The sequence below is a fragment of the Gadus chalcogrammus genome, chromosome 3 (assembly GCF_026213295.1).
Source record: "Gadus chalcogrammus isolate NIFS_2021 chromosome 3, NIFS_Gcha_1.0, whole genome shotgun sequence".
NCBI classification, from domain to species: Eukaryota; Metazoa; Chordata; class Actinopteri; order Gadiformes; family Gadidae; genus Gadus; species Gadus chalcogrammus.
This window is the reverse complement of record NC_079414.1, coordinates 25237876-25260375: the sequence shown is the minus strand read 5'-3', so window position 1 is coordinate 25260375 and position 22500 is coordinate 25237876. Positions and strand designations below refer to the sequence as shown.

At 44.8% G+C, this 22500-nt stretch overlaps 1 protein-coding gene and 1 long non-coding RNA gene across 2 annotated transcripts in view; one reads left to right on the top strand and one right to left on the bottom strand.

Annotated features, from left to right (window-relative positions):
* LOC130379900 (uncharacterized) overlaps window positions 1–1556 on the top strand; it is a 3369-nt gene extending 1813 nt beyond the window's left edge. Inside the window, exon 2 of the long non-coding RNA XR_008895170.1 lies at window positions 1–1556. This exon is cut by the window's left edge and continues 1505 nt beyond it. This is a non-coding gene — a long non-coding RNA (uncharacterized LOC130379900).
* LOC130380127 (FERM and PDZ domain-containing protein 1-like) overlaps window positions 1–22500 on the bottom strand; it is a 50899-nt gene that overhangs the window by 22632 nt on the left and 5767 nt on the right. Inside the window, exons 2-6 of the mRNA XM_056587310.1 lie at window positions 21473–21586; window positions 12184–12306; window positions 11314–11474; window positions 4291–4393; window positions 3976–4021 (exon numbers count right to left, since the gene is read on the bottom strand). Of these exons, the coding sequence (XP_056443285.1) occupies window positions 3976–4021; window positions 4291–4393; window positions 11314–11474; window positions 12184–12302 (429 nt within the window). The 5' untranslated portion in view covers window positions 12303–12306; window positions 21473–21586. The remainder of the gene's footprint in view (window positions 1–3975; window positions 4022–4290; window positions 4394–11313; window positions 11475–12183; window positions 12307–21472; window positions 21587–22500) is intronic.

Here is a 22500-nt window from a genome sequence, read left to right as displayed (position 1 = left end):
TCTTTGACAGCCTCGCCTGCTAGAAAAGTCCATTCAAATCGGCTAAATATTATGAACTAAATTAATAGCCATGAAATGTTGTCACTCATACTAATGGCAAATACCCCCTTTCAGTTGGTGGTTCAACACTGATGTCTCTCTAGGCTTGAGGGAGAGCTCACAAGTAAATTACACAAATGTCCTGGAGCAATTGGGAATACACTTTTATTTAGTCTACCTGACCAGGGACATCTTTGAACGATAGGTCACCTAACCCAAACTTTTCACTCTTAGGTTGTCCTTTTCTCTTGTTTTAACCCGAAAGGGCTGAAAATATCAACATTTCAGGTATTCTGTTTGGATAATGTGCAAAACTTGTGGCTTCACTATTAAAAAAAATTAACGAATGTATTTTTCTTAATGTGGTTAAACTATTTAAAGATTTGTATGCAAAATATTTCTGCTCAATTTGTGGTCAATGAAACTAAAAATTTTTAATTTGATAAAACACAACTATGGGTTAAAGGTATTTGCTTTGGGCATCTTTTGAAATTTTTAGAATCTAGCTCCATTGCCGTTAGAAATGGTGTCTCCCAGTACTGCAAAGTGCTTCCACAAGTTTAAAAAAGAATGGGCAGAAAAGGAACTGCCAACTAAATCTATTTAACATGGGTAGAAAGTTTCGATGGAAGCTCTTGGCTGCTGGTTCCCAACACGGCTCCACTGTTAGCCTGTGACCTTGCGTTTAACTTTTTTGAACTTTTGGTGACTTTCACAAAAGAGAAATGAACTGGTTAATACAATAAACAAGACATTTGAAACTTCAGCTACATTTTTATCCATTTGTACTGCCTTTGATTTCAACCCGTGACATGTTTGTCAGGTGATAACTATGTACCTGTGACCGCATATCATGGTACCATTTTGAACTGTTTGTGGATATTGCATTAAATCCATATGCTTGAAACTTTTCAATAATGCATATCAACGAAACAATGGAATGAAATAAATGGTTCAAGCAATTTGTGGGACTTGGCTGCTTTTACATTATTACTCATTTTGGGGGTTATTTCAGTCTCTCCAACATGCAGGTCATGCGAAGAATCATGTGAATGGGAATATTCTATAAATGTCTTGATATCATCTTTCGTCTCAACACTGCTGCTGCAGCCGCCTAAAGTCTCACTCCGAGAACCTTAAAATATGAATCAATCCATTAGAAGTATGAAAATATCTTCCCGGTCGTGCAATAGGGCAAACAAGGTGTCCTTTGACATCTGTTTCGAGACGATTGCAACAGTGCCACACATGATCATATTTGAATATGTTTCAGGGTAGTAATTAGCTGTCGATTTTGGAGGCCTTTATCAATAATGACCAGCTATAGATTTGCTTCCCGATGGAGATTTCTGACAAATTACATGTTATTTAGCATCTACACGTTAAGCTGAGTCCAATGAGATCAAGCTCGCCCTCTTGCTACACCGAGATCATGTCCTAGACCATAGGTGTACCATGTAAAATACATGTTACAATTTGCTAGAGTGTCATGCTTGGTGTCTTTGGACTCAGCTCAACTAGTACATGTTGAGCTGGGGATCGAACAATTTCAAAGGTCTAGACCCTTATATTGTATTTTAATTGTATTTGTTTATCATTTTTATTGATACAAATGAATAGATAGGTTTTTGTTAGACTATTCTGTTCCTATAAACACACTTACAAATCAAGTTTGACAAATTATTATTACATTAGTTGAGATTACTATCTTTCCCTTACATTATATATTATATATATATATATATAGTTATTTCCTCTTTTCATAAAAGCAGGAGTGTGAATGTCGCTCCATGCTATCTAAGAAGGGACTTGTGTCATTTTGTCATAGCCAACAGTGGACCCCGGTCATTACAAAAAGTTATGTTATGCAAATCAACAGATAAAATGCATTCCTTTAACCGTAGACTAAGCACACAAGTTTGTAGTTGTAAAAAAATAAAAACCTTATTAAGTTTAGATATTTGTGTTCATGACAACATTGTTGGGGCAACTTTAATTGCAAAATAACACTATGTATATACATATATATATCATATTTTATTTAGATTGTTATTACCTCTTAAGAACTATCCATTTTGCTTATTTATTTTTTTACTCATCCATGATGGAGTGTGAACGTCACTCTATGCTATCTAAGAGAGAACTTCTGTCATTATGTATCAGCCAACAGTGGACCCCTGTCATTCCATACAGTACAAGTGTGGACCATTTTCTGTGATGCAAATCAACAATTCAAATGCATTTCTTTAGATCGGGGACTGGAGTACATTGTAAAATGGTAAATTAAGGCTAATTTGGGGATTGAACCATTTCAAAGGTCTAGACCCTTATATTGTATTTGTTTATCATTTTTATTGATACAAATGAATAGATAGGTTTTTTGTTAGAGAATTCTATTCCTAAAAACACACTAACAATTCAAGTTTGACAAATTATTATTACATTAGTTGAGATTGCTATCTTTCCCTTACAGTATATATAGTTATTACCTCTTTTCATCAAAGAAGGAGTGTGAATGTCGCTCCATGCTATCTAAGAAGGGACTTGTGTCATTTTGTAATAGCCAACAGTGTCATCCAAATTAAATGTATTATTATTATTATTATTAGTGGACCCCTGTCACTACATACAAAAAAAGTGTGGAACTTTTAAAGCTCAGCCTTTTTTGTGTGCATGTTTCAAGAGACTTTACTAAGTAGTCTGTTTAACAGCCCCCTACAGTCTGACAGACGTGTGAATGACTGCAGGTAATAGAGGAGTGTTTGAAGCGACGTGTGTGGATTGGTCGTCAAGCTCTGGCCAGCAGAGGCGCTATAGAGTATGGACTAAACACTCACACACTTTCAGGTCCCCTCTTGGCAAAAGTTGTGAAAATGCGTCAAAATATTTTAGGCATGTTTTTAGGTTGATTTAAGGCATGACCAAAAGGGGACCTGAAAAATGTCCCCTCTTGGCTCGGAGGTCCCCTGTTGGTGAAGGTGTTACGACGCCGAAGTCCACTGTTGGATAGTTAGGTGAGTACACACACACACACACACACACACACACACACACACACACAATCGTTCACACAAACAAACAAACAAATTGATATCCGATGATGGAGCGTGCCTCTGGTTCCCTGAGGTGAGGTGGATGCTCGGGGTCGGGTGAGTCACCATAGATCTGGAGTGATGACCTTGGTCGAAGCATGTTTGGCTTACAATCGCCGCTCCTGAACCTAATGTTACCCACGGTGACCTGTTTGATGTACGGGTTTGTTGACAACGGCAACAACAATGTACGAGCCCTGCAAGTGCGTCTGTGCGTGCCTATGCATGCGCACGTATCTGTCTGCAATTTGGAAGCAAAGCATGCGATCTGTTTGAACGATATAATTGAACGGAACGGAATGTAGTCTGTGATTGATGAACAACACTAATGTTGCTAATGCCTTACATGGATGTTTTGCACTCTTCTGTCTTTACTGCGCAACCCTCAAACCCATGTGATGGGAGACCGTTTAGTTAACTTTGTTCTTCTAATTGTATCCACAGAATGAATGCTACCTCAGTACTATTAGGACTTGTGTGGTCGGGAATCAGATATTGAGCTGATCTGGTAAAGATCACCATAATAAACCCAAAGAAATATTCATGTACGTAGGGTCGGCCTAGCTCAGAAGGGTTGACTTCTAACCGGGAGGTTGCTGGTTCTATCCCCAGCTCCTGCTAGTGTGAGGGGCTGAGCTCGAGTGCCGAGGTGTCCCTCAGCAAAAACCCTCACCCTGACTGCTCCAGACGAGCGGACTGTCACCCCGCGTGGTCGACACCGCCGTCGATGTGAGAATGAACCGTCGTAAGTCACTTCGAATTAAAGCATCTGCTAAATGCACTAAATGTCAATGTAAATGTCAATCGATGCATGCATAAAGATGAATAAATAAAGAGCACTTACCACCATGGTCCTGAGAACTGTCATGGTCACGATATCCTGACACTCCCTGCAAAGGTCAGAGGGGTCAAAGGTCACTGGGCCGTCCCACCACAACGGATGCGTCACTGTGTATGTGGGTGCGTGTGCGTCTGTGTGCGTCTGTGTGTGCATGTGTGTGCGTTTGCGTGTGCCTGTGTGTGTGTCTGTGTGTGCGTCTGTGTGTGTGTCTGTGTGCGCGTGCGTGCGTGCGTGCGTGCGTGAGCGTGCGTGCGTGCGTGAGCGTGCGTGCGTGTGTGAGCAGCATACCGTATGTATGTATAAAGAGTGGGTCCAAACCTGATTATCTCAGCAGCCTGCTCTGGAGTCAGGTCCTCCGCGGCCACATTATTGATCTTCACCAGCTGGTCGCCAGGAACCAGACGACCATCGGCAGGGCCTCCTACACACACACACACACACACACACACACACACACACACACACACACACACACACACACACACACACACACACACACACACACACACACACACACACACACACACACACACACACACACACACACACACACACACGGACGCACAGGCTGGTTACAATCCAGTACATGCTCCAGTTTAACAGCCATGTCCTGAGTGCTAAGCAGGGCATAATGGTGACACCGCGATTTTTTTAAACATGCATTACATGATACTCACACACACACACACACACACCGCAACAGTTAATTGATTGTTCCGGACGGTGACTAATGACCGGGAGGAGGAGAGAGCAGAAGCAGCTGATGTGGGAGAGGTAAGCTATTGCCCACCTGGGCTCTTTAGCACTTATCTTTATATACTGCTGTGTGCACACACAGGGTGATTCCTGAGGCACCTCACACTCTGGTTTCTTTGTAAATGAATAGTGACACGCCCCACACCGCGGCACAGAGACACCTATAATATGCAAGCTATATGCAAGCAGAGCAACCGCTGCATGCTGTGATGTTTCAACCACACACTTAACATAGCGTCACCTATCCTCTGCTGTCAGACGCAGTGAAAAGTGAGTGTGGTTTAGGAGCGGGTTGGCTGGTAACCGGAAGGTTGCTAGTTCGATCCCCAGTTCCTCCGAGCTGAGTGTAGAGGTGTCCCTGAGCAAGACAACTCACCCTGACGAGCTGGCGGTCACCTTGCGTGGCTGACACCGCCATCGGTGTGTGAATTTGTGCATAAATGGGTGAATGTTGTGCAATATTGTACAGTGCTTTGAGTGGCCACTGGTTAGAAATGCACTGTATAAATTTGTTCCATTTAACTATCAAACTATTCTTTTTAAACGCTAATTTGCTACAACTCGGTACTCTGTGGCTGTAGTAGTTTTGTTTAGTAGTTAAACTTCCATGGTAACGATGAGTCAGAGAGTACGACTTCAACGAGCAGACGAAGGGACGCCGTTCATGGGCATAGTGGAGGTCGGGCGGGATGAGGGGTGTGATGTGGGCGGAGTCGGCTCCGGAGACGACCCTCAACGCCGTCGCCCGGGGTCTGAACCTAACGCGCCTCAACGCGGGCGTCTCCAGGAGAGGGAGACGTGCTGAGGCGTGACATCAGCCCTCGAAGGCTCGTTTGTGTGTGGCCATTATGCCACCTCTTTGACCTCGTCCTGTACTTCAACTGGAAATCATAGCGTCCCTGTACGTCCACCCCTCCCTCCCCCTGCCTCCCCCCTCCCTCCCCCCCCTCCCTCTGTTTACTCCTCCATCCATCTCCTTGCCTGCCTATTCCTGGTCAAGGACGAGTGGCCATCCTCATAGCCCCATCAAAAGCCTCCTTTTACAACTGACAATTTATTTTCATGACTGGATAACGCTGTCAGAGCGCACAATATACAAAAACATTCATCCCTCACCAGACCGTAATAATAAAGCATCAAAGGGTTTTCAAAATAAAGGTTAAAAATACATTGTCAGGTGTGGGTGAATGTGTGAACCTGTGACAATCAACACATGTGTGCGTGTGTGTGTGTGTGCGTGCATGCGGGTGTGTATGTGTGTATGATGTGCGAGCGCCGTGCGTGTGTCTGTGTGTTTGTGCATGTGCGTCTGTGTGTGCGCACTTTGGTGCTTGTGTGACTGCATGTGCGTGTGTGCATGTGTGTGTTGGCGTACGTGCGTGTGTGCATGTGTGTGTATGTGTGTATGTGTGCGCGAGTGTGTGTTGCCTGTGGCTCTGACACGGCCCCAGACAGGCTCCTGAGGGCCAGGCAGCGGCCCTCAGGGGCCTGGGGCAAACGGGCCCTTGAACTCTGCCATCGGCCCGACGTGGCAGACTGTCCTGATAGACACAGACGGCCGCACGGCCAAGGTTTAACGTGGGCCGTGTTGTTCAGACCTCAAACTACGTTGTATTAATGGATTTGTTCTGTACATCCAGTTGTGGAAGAATAATGTCAGAGAGAGCCATGGAAATTCGCAAACATTTTATAAACGTATCGACTTGATCGATAGACTGTATTTGTAATCCAACCTGTTGTTGATTGGATGTTATAGGTGTCATTGACTTCGTTATTAAATATTCATCTGAAAGATTTGATTGAAAAGATGGCGCCTGTTTCATATGTAATTTAAGTGAAGGAATGGGTTGTATCTCTCTTGTCTGCCCTAAACCAGAACATTGGGGGGTCAGAGACTATGATGGCCCCATCCCAGCTGAGGGACTACAATTAAAATAAGGACATTTAGCAGACGCTTTTACCCAAAGCGACTTACATCGGTTAATACACATTAACACACCGACGGCAGAGTCAAGGCGACAGCCAGCTCGTCAGGAGCAGTTAAGGTTAAGTGTCTTGCTCAGGGACACATCAACACTCAGCTAGGAGGAGCTGCGGATCGAACTACAACCCTTTCGGTTACGAGACAATTGCTCCTCCTGCTCCTCCTGAGCTAAGCCGACCCGGCCTACTGCAGCAGGAATCCTCCCCCCGCGCCTGAATCTGGGATCCCTGAAGGGAATAGTGTCCTACTATTAAGTTACTTAAATAGTAGTAATATGTAGTTAAAACTAAATAATGAATTAAATATCTGTGTTCCCTAAAGGAAATAGTCTCCTACTATTAAGTGACTAAAATAGAAGTAATATGTGTGTTAAATAAATTAATGAATTAAATATCTGTGTTCCGTGTTCTGGGAATAAAGTGTTCTACTATCAAATCACTTGGTAATAATTTGATAGTAATAAGTGGGTAAAATAATAATAAAATATTGTAATCCCTTAAGGGTTCTTTTAAAAGTGGTTTCTACTACCAAAAGACCAAAATAGTCGTAAGATGTATGTAAAATAAATTCATAAATGTAATATCTGTACACCCTGAAGGGAGCTTTGGACAGAAGTGTCGACTACTAAACGACTAAAATAGCAGTAAGATGTAAGATTAAAATAAATGAATCAATCTACACATGCATAGCTGCACCTTTCATCACTGAACGCAGTACACAAGGAAACACTTTAAATCAGGACATAAAGCCCTGAGGCAAACGGTAGATTGGCACATTAAAGAAAGACAGAGAGACATCAGCTGTGCACATCTCCTAAAACGCGAGAGCCTCTTCCAGAGGCGGTTGGTAAGCACTTTTTAGAACAAAACCGCCAAAAGTAATCTATTTTTAGAGTGCTCCAAAGGGACCGGGCAGACTTCTGTACCCCACCACAGCTTCTTACAGCAGGGAGAGAGGCTGACGGGAACCGCTTGTAGGAGAATCTCTTCAGCGTTTGCATCATATGAATATATCCGTTTTAATTGTGCTATAAAAAAGGACGGCCCTCGCTGTGCTCATTTCTCACATCGTTAGCCTCATTGCATTAATTGCATAAGAAAGTCGTATTTTGGTCAAATTGTGATATCTAACCTAACTACTCTCCTAACACTGCTGATTCACTCTGCCTCATTGGCTGTATCTAATCAGAGTGCTGAATCTTTTGGCCTTTTTGACGCTAAATACAAGATGAACTTTAAAAAAATGACAACAGCAATTATGCTATGAGGCTAAGGATATTCCCTGACACCTCAACCTGACTGCTCCCGACGAGCTGGCTGTCGCCTTGTCTCGTCGACTCTGCCGTCAGTGTTTGAATGGGTGAATGTTAGGCAATATAGTAAAGCGCTTTGAGTGGCCACTGGTTAGAAAAGCGATATATATGTAAATGCAGTCCATCTAAAGACGGCGAATAATTAACGCAGCTTTTTCTTTTCACCTAGGCTCCTCGGTTCTGCCGCCTGCGCTTGCCTAAACCCATTCCCCTTTTCCAGCGGCCGTTAATTGATCCTTCTCATCCTGTCGCAGCGGCTCTATTCCCAAAAGCCGGCCCTTCCTGCCCTCCTGGCTCACCCTCTCCTCTGATCCACACCGCTTCACCACTCTCCCCAGCAGTGTTGCCAGATTGGGGCAGATTTCCTGCCTAATCTGGCAACCCTGGCTGCAGCGCGCTGCAGCCAGGGTTGCCAGATTAGGCAGGAAATCGGCCCCAATCTGGCAACACTCCTCCCCAGTGCCCCGCGACACGCCAATAATACGCAGGTCGAACGGCACGCAGAGGCAAAGCAAATAGATTCCCACCTATTTTATTCGAAAAAAACGAGGATTTTGATGCGGTACGGTTACCCTTTTTGACCAAGGGCTACGATTTAATTATTTTGGCTGATAATGCAGCTTCATATTTCCAACGCAACGAGTCTTGTGAATCCCTCTAAGAAACACCTCTGTATCTTCAGAGCGCAGGGAGAGACTTTGTAAGGACATGTTGTGTCTCTCTTTGGTAGAGTCACATTAAAGGGGGGATATTATGCCACCAGGTGTGAGTGTGATTGGCCAATACAAGCCTTTTGAATATCAGCCTTTTCTTGTGTTTCGGTGACATTACAAGTAGGAGTGTCCACCTAGATCAGGGATGGGCAACTGGCGGCCCGCGGGCCGCATACGGACCGCATCCTCAGTCAGTCAGGCCCGCACATAACTTTTATTTAATATAATAAAAATAAAAATAAATAAAAATCGAGTTACAGAAAACTTGGTTAAGAAAGAAGAAAAGCAGAGTATCTGTTCATAGAATTCAAAGGCAAACCCATGTGTCTAGTTTGCTTAGAAGAGATATCAGTCATGAAAGATTGCCACTTAAGTCGCCACTACAACTACTACAACTGCCCTGAAGTGAATATCATGCTTGTTGGGTTTGAGTTCATTGAGTTGTTGCACTTAATGTTGGGCCACTGTTTTTCAGTTTTGTGACATCATTGAATAATGATGTATGTGAGCCCTTTGCAGTAATCAAAATACTAACCAATCATGTGGCTGTTTGAGCATGGAAAACATGAAATGAATGTATTTTGGTTCAATCAACATACCATACATAGGTTATGATTCTGGATGATTTTGTATGTAGTGGCCATCCCCAAAATGCACCAGAATACAGGAAATCATATCCAACAAATTCAAAAATGTGTAGCTTCTCTTAGTTTATGTCTAGTTGAAGTGCACAGTCACATGGCCCTCTGATGGTGATGATGAAGAATTGTGGCCCTCTTTATCATGAAAGTTGCCCATCCCTGACCTAGATGCATGCTGGATAGATCAGTCCACCAGCCTACCATCATACATGAAGGTGTACACGCCCACTTGTGATGTCACTAAAACACAGGAAAAGGCAGTTTTTCAAACGGCTTGTAATGACTAATCACACTCACAGCTGGTGGCATAATATCGCCCCCTTAAGTCGACAGCAATTCATTTACAAAAGTGTAGGGTTGACAATTATTGATCTGTCTGATTATAACACCCAATATTGGTCATATTACTAATTATCAGGATGGCATTTTCATACCGATATGTTTCCAATATATATGTGGCAGAGATGCCATTCACTGTCTATGACTTCAGCGCTGACTGCTTACCGATGGAAGAGAAGAACACACCAACGCAAAGTAACACCTAACATAATATCAAGTCGTGACAAAAACGGACCCTCAGTTGTAAAGCGTTGCGTCTGGTAGCTGCAGTTTTTACATTCAGTTCTCTTCCGTTTGACGTGCCTCTAGACAAAGATAAGATTTCCTGTAGCATCCGTCTCACATCCAGAGTTCATTGGTGGTGTGTGAAAGATGTCACAACACAACTGATATCTCATTCGTTATCGCCCAAAAAGGCCATGCAGGCTTCTCAATCCTCCCCCCCATCCTGTTTAACAATGTTTCTTTTCAGTCAACAAAAAAATGCGACAGCGAACCAAATAACTAATTCATGCAGTCACCAAAATGCTGTGTGACCGGACTTTAGAAGAACTTAAGTGTACTTATATTTTCGTATGTTTTTTTCGTATATTTATATATTTCCATCGCTTAATTTCTGAATAATAAACTATATTTCTCCCTCAGGCATGTTGGAGCAAACACGCAAACTATATTGAGACCAACATTTACTATTTACTAATGCTGCGATCCATTTGTATGGTACACCGGTACGCCCAACCTGCTCTAGCGAGAACGTGACATCACTTCCTGGCTTGCAGCTAGTGTTCCAGTTTGTCATTGTTATTGTTAGCTACATTAGCCTCTTTAGCAAACCAGCTTGAAAACTAACAACACAACTTTGCATTGTATTGCACGCACATTAAGACCGTGCAATGCATAAATTGGTGATCGGAATAAAGTAGCAATGTAATCAAGTGTATGACCAACGTGATACAAATAAACAAAAAAAAATCTCTTTACGGGCGCAGCCATTTTTGTGGTTGAGTCGCAGGGTCAGCCTCACTGAACTCGGTCTACTTTCAGAATCCCGGGTGGGACCGCCCAAAAGGAGGCGTTCCTCCGTGAAATACCGCAAGAAAGCTGGGAGGTTTATACCTTACGAATCGTACGGATAGGCGTAGTTACAAATGGATCACAGCATAATGCTTTGATTTGAAAATGTTGTGCTACCTCAAACAGGTTCCCATTTAGTAAACAAGAGAACATTCCTTTAGCGATGCCAGTGTGAATTCTCAAGTAAAGGTGTACTTTAAAAAAGGTACCTGGGTTGTCAGAACAAGGTTTGTGGTCCGCAAAGTACACAACGAGTGTCGAGGCGTCCCTGAGCAAGACACACCCTCACCCTGACTGCTCCCGACGGGCTGGCTGTCGCCCTGCGTGGCTGGCACCGCCGTCGGTGTGTGAATGTGTGTGTGAACGTGTGAACGTGAGGCGATATTATAAAGCACTTTGAGTGGCCACTGGTTACAAAAGTGCTGTATAAATTGCGGTCCTTTTACCATTCATAACACTGTCGTATGTTGGATAAACCTTCGATCAATGGATGGTAGACAGAGTGCTCCGTGTGGGTCCTACCTGCTGCGACCTCCTGCACCAGGATGGGCGTCTGGGAGGTCAGGCTCAGACCGTGCGAGTTGAGCTCCGAGCTCCTCTGGATCTGAACCGTGAAGCGGAAGGAGTAGCTCCTCTGGTCGCCCGCCTGCTCCCCGCTCTTCCCGTCCACCGACACCCTGTCTCTGGATAAAGAACAGCCAGTCAGACGCCAGACAGTCAGTCAGAAAGTCAGTCAGACGGACAGTCAGACGGACAGTCAGACAGTCAGTCAGACATACAGTCAGACGGTTAGTCAGATGGTCAGTCAGACAGTCAGACAGACAGTCAGACGGTCAGTCAGACAATCAGTTAGCAGCCAGTCAGTCACTCAGAGAGTCAACGCCGTGGAACCTCCTAGTGGTATCTGATAGTGTTGGTATAGTGAAATTAGTATGTTTTGAATGATTATTTATACGTTGCTCATTACTGAACTATTTGTGGATATTTGTGCAGACAATGGTCAAATCAAGCTGAACTTAACAATGAATGTCCACATTTGTTTAATTTAATTGTGTATGTATGTATACATATTCATGCATGTATATATCTATACATCTATACATATATATATATATATTTATGCATATATATGTATATATACAAAGAGAGGCAGCAAGACAGAGAGGGAGTGAGAGAGAGACGGAGCCAAATCAAAGAGGAAGACGGATATACCAATCATACATAGATTATACAAAAAACATAAAAAAATAAATAATAATGAGTGCTATGGAGAGAGAGAGAGAAAGTGAAAGTGAGCGAGAGAGGGTGAGACAGAGGGCGAGAGACAAAGAGAGCGAGCGAGTGAGAGAGTGCGAGGGGGCCCCAGGACCCAGGAGGAAGAGCGGTCGGCACCTGCTGAGCGAGTGGGAGCGGCTCCCCAGGTCCCGGGAGCGCCTCAGCCATCGCCCGACCACCTGCTCCACGCGGCTGGTCCGCCGCGAGGGGGAGCGGCTGCGGCCCGCCTCCTCCATTTACCTGCAGAGGTCACCCAGAGGTCAGCCAGAGGTCAGCCAGAGGTCAGCCAGAGGTCAGCCAGAGGTCACCCAAAGGTCAACCACATACACTCTAGAAATGTTATATTTCATTCATATATTAATATATATATGTATATATATATATATACATATATATATTTAACAATTATTTGCCGAAGGCTCCGTGAATAATTGTTTTTGTATATGCTACACATGAACACCCCAAAAATAAACAAGATGACACTTTTTGCCGGGATTTATTTGTTTTTTATTAGCGGTTCATTCGTTATTTACTAGCAAAGGAAAACAATATCCCTAGTTTCAGATTTTCTCATTCATGGGATATTACCCAATGTCCCGAGATAGTGTACCAATCTAATTGCGCCATCTTAGGAGGTTCACGCGTAGCATATACTAAACATATACATCGTTTCTACATCCGTCTTTTAATTGATTAGCCTTCTATTGTCTTTTAATGATCGTCCTTTCAATGGTGAGTGGTGGTGAGGTCATTTCCTGCCTCTGCAAAGCACATACACTTTGTGTTGGGAGGGTGCCATTTAGTACGCAAATAAAGCAAGTTATACAGGCACGTGTGAGACAGACACACACACACACACAGACACAGACACAAACACACACACAGACACACACATGCACACACACACAAACATACACGCACACATATACGCACGCACACACCGACACACGTCCAGCAGCTGGGGTTATGGATATTGGGGGTTGGTGTGAGTCCTGTGTCTCTGATGGCTTCAGACTAATGGGCCCCAGCCACACTTACGGCCGTTCCTCTTCATCTAGTGTTCCCCACTGAGGCTAATAGTCGACTGTAATGGCAATAAAAAACGTTTTTCCTATCGGTTTACTCATGCTAAGAACATTGGACACCAATTAGTGCTTCTATGACGAGATTCTGCCATGTCGTTTGTAAGCTAGCTGATCGACCTAGTGCTTTGCCACTAGCACTGTCGAGGTGATGTCAATGTGATCGGGGGAAACATGAAGACCTCATTGCTATCATTTGCTATCATTCTGAAATCTGTAATATGTGTTCATGTTGCTGTATGAAAGCGAAAGGTTTCACCTTCTCGGACACTCATAGCTTAAGTGTGCATGGATGTGTGGATTAACCGTCAGAAAGCAGCAAAAAAAGGGCTCAGTCTTTATCGCAGCAGTGCTACCACACTACCACGTTTTTCATTGATCATAACACTGAACATCCCCAAAAGAAACGAGAATCCACCGACAGCATCCTCAACCTTACCACACACAGACGCACAGACACACAGACAAACACACAGACACACAGACAAACACACAAAAACATAGATACCCACACAGAAACACAGAGTTATACAGACACACAGACACACAGACACCGACACACAGACATGCTGCTGCTCTGTCAGGAGGCGTCAGACTTGGCTTCAGTCCTTAGTGGTAACCCGATAGCTCCCTCACATCATCGCTGGACTGTGTCAAATGAAACGTATACCCTGCTCACAGGAGCTAACGCTTCCTTCAGCAGGGACAAATTACTTGATAGAATCCCCTAGCGGATCTATGAATGAATGCATTAATGAATGACGGAATCAAAGGAGATATTTAAAGATGGACGGGCAATTAATCCTGTCATCGTTGCGATCTTTCCATGCACTCCCGGGCCAGTAGCCCGGAGACGCCAACACTCTTCTTCACTGGAGTTCCTTCACGCCTTGCCTAGTGGGTCCTCCCAGCACGCACTTAACAGCTGCTCCTCTACGTGGCTAGGTGCTCCAGTCTCCACTTCCTGGGTGATCTTGACTGCCGCGGCTCCTCAACCCACGTCTCTGAGAAGTCAACCCCGTCTATTATCTCAGCCTTCAGGCCGTTACACATAAAATGGCAAAAATAAATCGCTTTAGCTCGTAATGGAGGTAGAGCGGGTTGACTTCTAACGGGAAGGTTGTTGGTTCGATCCCCGGCAACGCCTTGTTGTGTGTGAAGGTGTCCCTGAGCAAGACACCTCAGCCTAACTGCTCCCGACGAGCTGGCTGTCGCCTTGCGTGTGCGACTCCGCGGTCGATGTGTGAATGGGAGTATGAATGGTTGTGGGTCGCTTTGGATAAAAGAGTCTGCTAAATTCCCTAAACGTCACATAGGTTCGCGACCAGATGCAAATGTGGAAAGTGTTGAATGAACAGCACATTTTATATGTTATATATATATGTTTTATATATAACTCAAACTAAGCTTTACACATGAATAAGGTCTCAGGAACCTTGAACTTGACCAGGCCCTCCCTCAGCTGAGAGGGGCGCGGCCATCCCTTCCAGTACAGGACAGAAGCTTGGGTTGAGACTAGGGGGATCGATATACACTACACATTTGGTGGCAATCCAGGCTTTCTCATTTGGCCTTGGCCTCCGATTGATTTTGTGTCCAAGAATATGAAAATCAGTGATTAAGACAAAGCACAGCCTTGGCGGTTTCCAGCGGCCGCTGTGAAACATGCTTGGTCCTAAGCCAAGCGTACACACACACAGTATGTTGTGTTTACAAGGACTGCATGGCTCACACGCAAGAGTCCCCATGAAGACCATGCCTCCGCAGGACTCCCCGTGGATCCCTGGATCAAGATCTTCATACCCATTCACAAAACAGATTTAGATTTGATTATCCAAAAATGAAAGGGGTGATATTATGCCAATTATGAGTGTGAATAGCCATTTCAAGCTGTTTGAAAATCTGCCATTCCCTGTGTTTTAGTGACATCACAAGTGGGAGTGTCCACATAGATGTATGATGGATAGATCAGCAACATTTGCTACAGTCCACTGGGTAGGCTGGTCGATCTATCTATCCAGCGTACATCTAGGTGGACACGCCCACTTGTGATGTCACTAAAACACAGGAAAAGACAGATTTTCAAACAGCTTGTAACAGCTATTCAAACTCACACCTGGTGGTATAAAATCACCCCTTTAACGAAACTCGTCTGTAGCAATGTCCATGATACACTCCACCTAGGTGTCTTCTACTGGGCTCCGCCAAAACAAGGACAGGGTGGTGAGGTTGGAACCGGTTTATTGCCACGGTTGAGTATAATGACCCACAGCAGGAGGTGCCACGTGTTGCCATGCCAGAGATCTCCTGGAGTGTGTGTGGCGATGGCTGGTTAAAGGTCCCATGGCTTGCCACCAGGTGTGATGTGATTAGCCGCTACAAGCCGTTTTGGAAACAGGTGGATACGCCCACCTGTGATGTCATAAGGGGCAGATTTCCAAAACGGCTTGTACCGGCTAATCACACCCCACCGGGTGGCATGCCATGGGACCTTTAGGTGTAACCTGGGCATATTGATTGCTCAAATGTACAACAGGTGTTGCGCCCCACCCAGCCCCAGAGTCCAATCACTCTGACTCGGGCCAGGTGAGGCTGCTTCAAGCTGCCATCGTCCACACACATCATACATACTATTCCATGAAAAAACAGCTCTGTGACAACGCAAACACCTTTACAATGAACACCTCCCCTTTATCAGTGAACACGTCATCCATTCACTGATGAATGAATGATGTAGCTATGAATACATCTGATACACAGATGTCCATATGGATGGAGGATAATTGACGGGCCGGTTGATTAAGTGACACCTCATCCACACGGTTACTGTACCGGTGGTGTAGACTCGCATCGATTGAATGAATGAATGATGGAATGACGTCATCAGGACACCAGCACCCCTCCCCTGTGCACCTCCGTCTGGAGCGGTGGCACAGGGATGTAAGAAGGACAAAGGGACGCTCAGCCAGACGGACATGAGTCACGACGGGCATTAACACTGCATTAGAGTCAAGGGGGCGGGGGCTGGGGGACTTAGGGGTGCGGGGTAAGTAGGGGGCAGGGAGGACTTGAGGTCGAGACGGGAGGAGGGAATCAATTGGATCCAACTGGGGGGTAAGGCAAATGGTAGGTGGACGAGAGAGAAGCACTAGAGTAGCACTAGAGGAGAGGGAGGGGAGGAGAGAGGGGGGGGGGGGGAGAGGGGGAGGAGAGAGAGGGGAGTGGAAAGACAGAGGGACTTAGCCCGACAGTGATCTCCCTTTGGGGAGTTTGAGTCACAAGCACATTATCCGTCCATCTGTCTGTCAGTGTTTTCTCTTCTCTCTCCCTCCCTCCCCTCTCCTAGTTCCCTCTCTTTCTCTGGTCGCCCGGTCTTGACGGCCAGGTCTCGTGTTTCACAGGCGGGTCGCAAGCGGGAGACACGATACGACAGCTCGCCGCGCTCGTGTAAGAAACACTCGACAAGGGGTCTGAAAACGGTTATCGGACACACACACACACGTTCAAGACGTCCACCTTGAGGAGGACACCAGAATGCACTCACTTAAATCTCCAAATCACATTTACATTTCAGGGAGATGAGTACGATTTACTCTGAAACAGATCAGAAGAGGACATAAAGCAAAGCAGGACCAATCCGATCCCCTGTTTATGCATACTGTCCTATCAATAAGGTTGTTCGAACACACACACAAAACCACATTTGAGCTCCCAGATGGCCAATAACAATTCAGGTATGGATCTGTGCAATGGAGGCATGGACGGAAACGATGGACAATTGATGGCCCTAATGTGACCTCCCATGCAGCAGAAACAGCAGGCTCAAGCCACAGTATATAACCTGGACAGCTAGAACCCAGGGAACTTGGAATCATGCCTTCTCTGCATCACCACTGGTGAATGCAAGGCCACTGCCAACTCATAGCAGCCGCTGTAGAGGTAGAGCGCTGATGTGGGGGGCTATGAGGGGATCGCCAGGGAAATAAACTCCGGCCAGCTTTACGGTATAAATCTTCTTAATGAAGCATGCCTCTCACTGAGGCCGTCCGGCCCTCCTGAGACTTGGAAACGCAGCTTAGCCCAGGGGTTGCCAAACACAAACTTGCTTGCTACAGGAAGCTTGGTGCAGGGCACTGAATCCATCTCGACGCCTTACTCCACAAAGCCTTTCACCGTCCAGACAGATGGCTCCGGAGAAGGCATAAAGGCAGGGTAAGGGCGGGACGTGGAGCCAGGGACATGTACTGGACTACTGTTGTTTTTTACTCAAAAGCTACTGAAGATGACACCAACTGCTAGTCATTTGAGAAGGAATGCCTCATATCACCAACATAAAGCGCCATCTGTTTGGCTGAAACACGGACATTAGTTACAGACCGGGTTTCCTTGAAATGGATGCCAACGGAAATAAAATTCCTCTTAGCACAGAACACAGAGATTGTACAGGTGTACACAATCAATCTAACAAATTCTAGTTTAATAAGGGTCTTCCGAAATCGCAAGAAACACTTGAATTTGTTCATTATTGTCATTTGAATTAATTTTCCTAGTTAAAATAGAAAGAGTGCTCGTTTTGCTATGCTGGTCTGTTCACCTCAGCTGCAATGTGCAGAGCGAGAGCCAGGGTTTTGACACTGGAAAAGTAAGTCATCCATGAGTTTGTTTGCTGTGTCTGTTAGTTGCTGACTCGTGTTTCTCTAGCTCGTTTACATGGCTCCTCATTTGAAGGGAATCTACAACATGAGGAAGAACGATAAATAACACCCTTACTGTAAAATAGGCCTGATATCCTTACAAATCAATACTTAGACCTGCGGCCACTGTGTTTATATCTTTCGAGTCTCCGTTACACTTGTCGATTCAATGCGACCTTCATCATCGGATCACAGCAGGGTGCCTTCTGAGGTCTGCACCGCCCCAGATCAGAGCGATGAGCGAGACCACATGCCTTACTTCTCCAGGTTCCTTCCTTCTTAATTAAGGCTTTTTTTTTCCTAGTCCTTTAGGCTAAGAGCCAGGAAGTGTCATTTATATATGGCCTGTAAAGCCCTTTGAGACTATAACTGTGATTAAGGTCTTATGAAATTAAAATGGACTTGACTTGACCACATTCTCGAGGACATCAGACTGGTGTCCTGAGGACATCAGGCTGGTGTCCTGAGGACATCAGGCTGGTGTTCTGATTGGACTGCAGAGGAGTGGACAGCATCTGGGCCCGACGTGGGCAGACTCCGGTCGACGTCGTTAAAACCACAGCGGCGCTACACGGAGCCGCCACGGTTTATCCCCAGCACTCCCACGCCGCGAGACACAGGGGACTCATAGCGCCGATGGCCTCTTTAGTAACCCGAGGCTCATCGCTCGTTCAGGGTGTGGTTATCTTTTAAACATCGACAGCCTCGTAGCATTTGGGCCAAACCTAACCCAACCTCCACTCTCCTAACGCTGCCGATTCGCTGTGCCTCAGTGGCTATATCCTAAGAAAATCAGAGTGCTTTTTTTCATTCCATAATCACTATCTGCACATTGCTCAAGTCATCTATTTGACTTAGGCATTGTTTACACTGAACATTAGTCGACCTATCCGATGTCTTTCTTTACAAATAAGAAAAAAATGATGTTCAAACGGCCAGGGGTGTAGCCAGGACATTATTTCTAGGGGGGCCAGCTCAGGCCAGTCTTTATTTTGGGATGGCACTTGATTGTCCGAAACATATATTTTAAAACTCACGAGACGTGACACTCAGAGCGGGGGTTTTCCCGCGGTCCGTCAGGCCATAAACAATGGATTTAATAAAAGTTCCTATGGACACTAATAATGTCTTATTGATAATTCCATGTTATTGGAATGGGTGCTTGGATAATGTGCTATGTGTCATGATTATGGGAGGGGGTTCGGGACCTTAACACGACACAGGGAGGTTTGTTTAGTGCAAGTGACAGAAAGACAATAATTGATTCAAGTAAACCGTAGCATTTTAATTGCAATATTTATTTATTATAAGAAAATCTAAGATTTAAAAAGTATTATATTTAAGCAATGGGGGCCGTTGCCCCACATAGCCCCCAAGCTACCCCCCTGCAAACGGCAAAAACTTTCAGATTCGAAGTCAGGACGTTTCTGACCGGTGGTCATTATTACAAAACTTGTCGAACGCAAGGAGAACTCTGTCTAACAGGTAAAACGTTGGAGAACAGAGCTATTGAATACAGCCTCTCAAAAATAAATTACTGAACAATGGAGAAATGTGACGATTTACGACCATTAAAACATTTAGGATGAAAATATACCAAATGTCAGATAGCAGAGCATGTCAAGTCAGCATAGCATGTCTGGTCCGCATAGCATGTCAGGTAGCATAGCATGTCAGATAGCATAGCATGTCAGGTAGCATAGCATGTCAGAAGGGGTAAGAGATTGTGAATTGAAAAATGGGATGAGAAACAGAAAGGAGCTTGGGACATATTTGTTCATATAAAAGCGTTATTATGGAAGTTATACATAATCAATGAGGTGGGGAGAATTCTTGACATTACACTAAGCATATGTGATTATTGCTGTGGTTTGATTCTGTTGTTCAGTGTACTTAATATACTCCCCAGTCCAGCTGACATGGTGAGTGTGAGGCCTTACTACATCCTTTTTACAAGTTCATAGTGCGCAAGTTCGTAATGAGGGGAAACTTTACGTTACACTCAGCACTTTGGATTATTGCTGTGATGTTCTTTTTTGATGAATTAAATAAATTTCAAATACATTTTAAATTCATGGTTTGTTGTGTTCTTTATCAGTGTTTATAAATGTGGATGTTATGGAAATTCGTATTAGTATAAGTTCTGTCCAGGAACTGTGTGTGTGTGTGTGTGTGTGTGTGTGTGTGTGTGGGGGGGGCGGGGAGAGCGTGTTGATTAATGTTGTGTGTTCTCATTTGTGTATGCGTAACTGTTTGATGTCAAATGTTGTCTTATTTGCGTTTATGCCTTATTGGTGTATGTTGTCTTATTTGTGTTTAGGTCAAATGTAGTATGTTGTCTTATTTGTGCATGTGCCTAATTGTTTTCTATGTCTATCTGTTTGTTGCATAAATCATAAAATAAAAAATGTATCACAAAATAAATAAGTTCTGGTCCAGGGGAAACACCATATTTTTCCTAGATTTTCTTTAAAGACAAAGGATTGTCAAAATGCAGTAAGCATACATGCACGCACGTAATTAAATCCAAAAGATGAACCATCAGACATAATTCATCAGACGAAGTACAGCAAAATAAGCAGCAAAATAAAGTTACACACACACAAACAAACAAATCTCACGGATACAAATAGCAGCGCCTCCTCGAAGAATGACTGCCGATGATTGACTACACACACACACACACACACACACACACACACACACACACACACACACACACACACACACACACACACACACACACACACACACACACACACACACACACACACTAAGATGAAAGCTGGCTAATGGGGTTTGGCCAGCACTTAGAGATTAGCGCCACTGAAGCTCTCTCAGTCCTCCATTCACTTGGTCACTTTCTCATCCCACAATAACACTGTATTACGTACTGTGTTTCCGGCTCTCCCCAGGATATCTCGTCTATTCGCTACAGCTACTGAAGAAAGCCCTGATACAGTACTTTAAGACTGTATTGCATTATTTACATGGTTGGCTTTCAGGAGAGACACCTGTCAATGGGCAGGGTGCAGTCGTCAACATGAAATACAATAAATAGGAATTTAATCAATACAAATATAGTGTGTACAGACAGTATAGTGTGTGTATCCTCTGATGATTTATTTGTATTGCTTTGTAACAGACATACACTCACGTGCACACTTGGGACACAAATCAGTGTAATGGGATTGTGTGTGTGTGTGTTTCTGTAGCCTGGCTGGGAGCTTGTGCGTCACAAGTGCTGAGCCAGATTAGGGTGTCTCATCCTCAAGCAGTCCACCCTCATTTACACAGAGAGACACACAAGCTAGTCCTGACATGCTCCGACGCACGCGCACGCACACGCACACACACACACACACACACACACACACACACACACACACACACACACACACACACACACACACACACACACAATGACACACACAAACACACACACCCACACACATGTACACACACACACACACACGCTCACACGTGCAGACCCACAGGGACACACACACACACACACACACACACACACACACACACACACACACACACACACACACACACACACACACACACACACACACACACACACACACACACACACACACACACACACACACACACAGCCAGTACCTGCTTCTCGCCCTGTGTATCAGGCCTTCATGTAGGTGCAGTTCACACCCCAGCTCTGCTCTCTCTCCATCCATCATTGTGCTGAGGAAGACCAGCGGGCTGCCTCTTCATCTCCTGGGGACGGACACGAAGTGGGACAGATTGAGGAGTCAGCAGGCGCTACGACCCGCAAGCATGCAAAACATATGTACACGTGCATGTGTACACACCAACACACATCCTTAAATGCATGCATAAATAAGGCATCGATACACATGCATGCATCAGTGGCAACTGGCGCTCTTTGACAAGAGGCATGTTGAGAAGGCCAGTATCACCACCAACAAAGACTGGTGATCTACCCCGTCAGACTTCAGCTATCAAACGGAGCATCCCTAATAAACCATGAAGAAATGAAACACCCCCACCCCAACCCTCTTTAACATTTACAATTCCTGGAACGGAGATTATAGTATTTGCAACGTCAGTGCGTTGCTCCTCAAGTACTGCATGCGCTGGATTATCCCTGGCTGTGCGTTAACAAACGCATCCTTCTTCCAAACCGGAGATAGTATTCTGCTTTGAATAACCACTGTAATGTAATAATGTGTAAATGTATCCCTTGCAATGTGAGTGTGAGGCACCAGGGGGCGTGGTTCCACGTTGTCACGTGATTAGAAAAACGGAGGAGCAAATTTCGGCTAATCTCCCAACAAGCGCTCACTGCTTTGAGCACTTCCTCACCTCCCCTCTAACTCCCTTTCACCAAAGCGGGGGACGTCACAGAGAGCATGTGTGAGATACACAGAAACGACAGGCAGCATTTGGGCAGCATCTAAGCTTCACACAGAGACTGAAACCCAGCGGCACAAAAGTAGCCATCGTTGTTCAAAGACAAAACCATCGGGGGGGGGGGAACAACAAATGTTTTGAGCTTAACACAAATTATGATTGATGATGAAAACATAACCTAGAAAGTGGATTTCGATAAAACTTCTGTCGGTCAAAACGCCCGGGCTTGCACTGCACTCACAGCTTTTATGGACTGC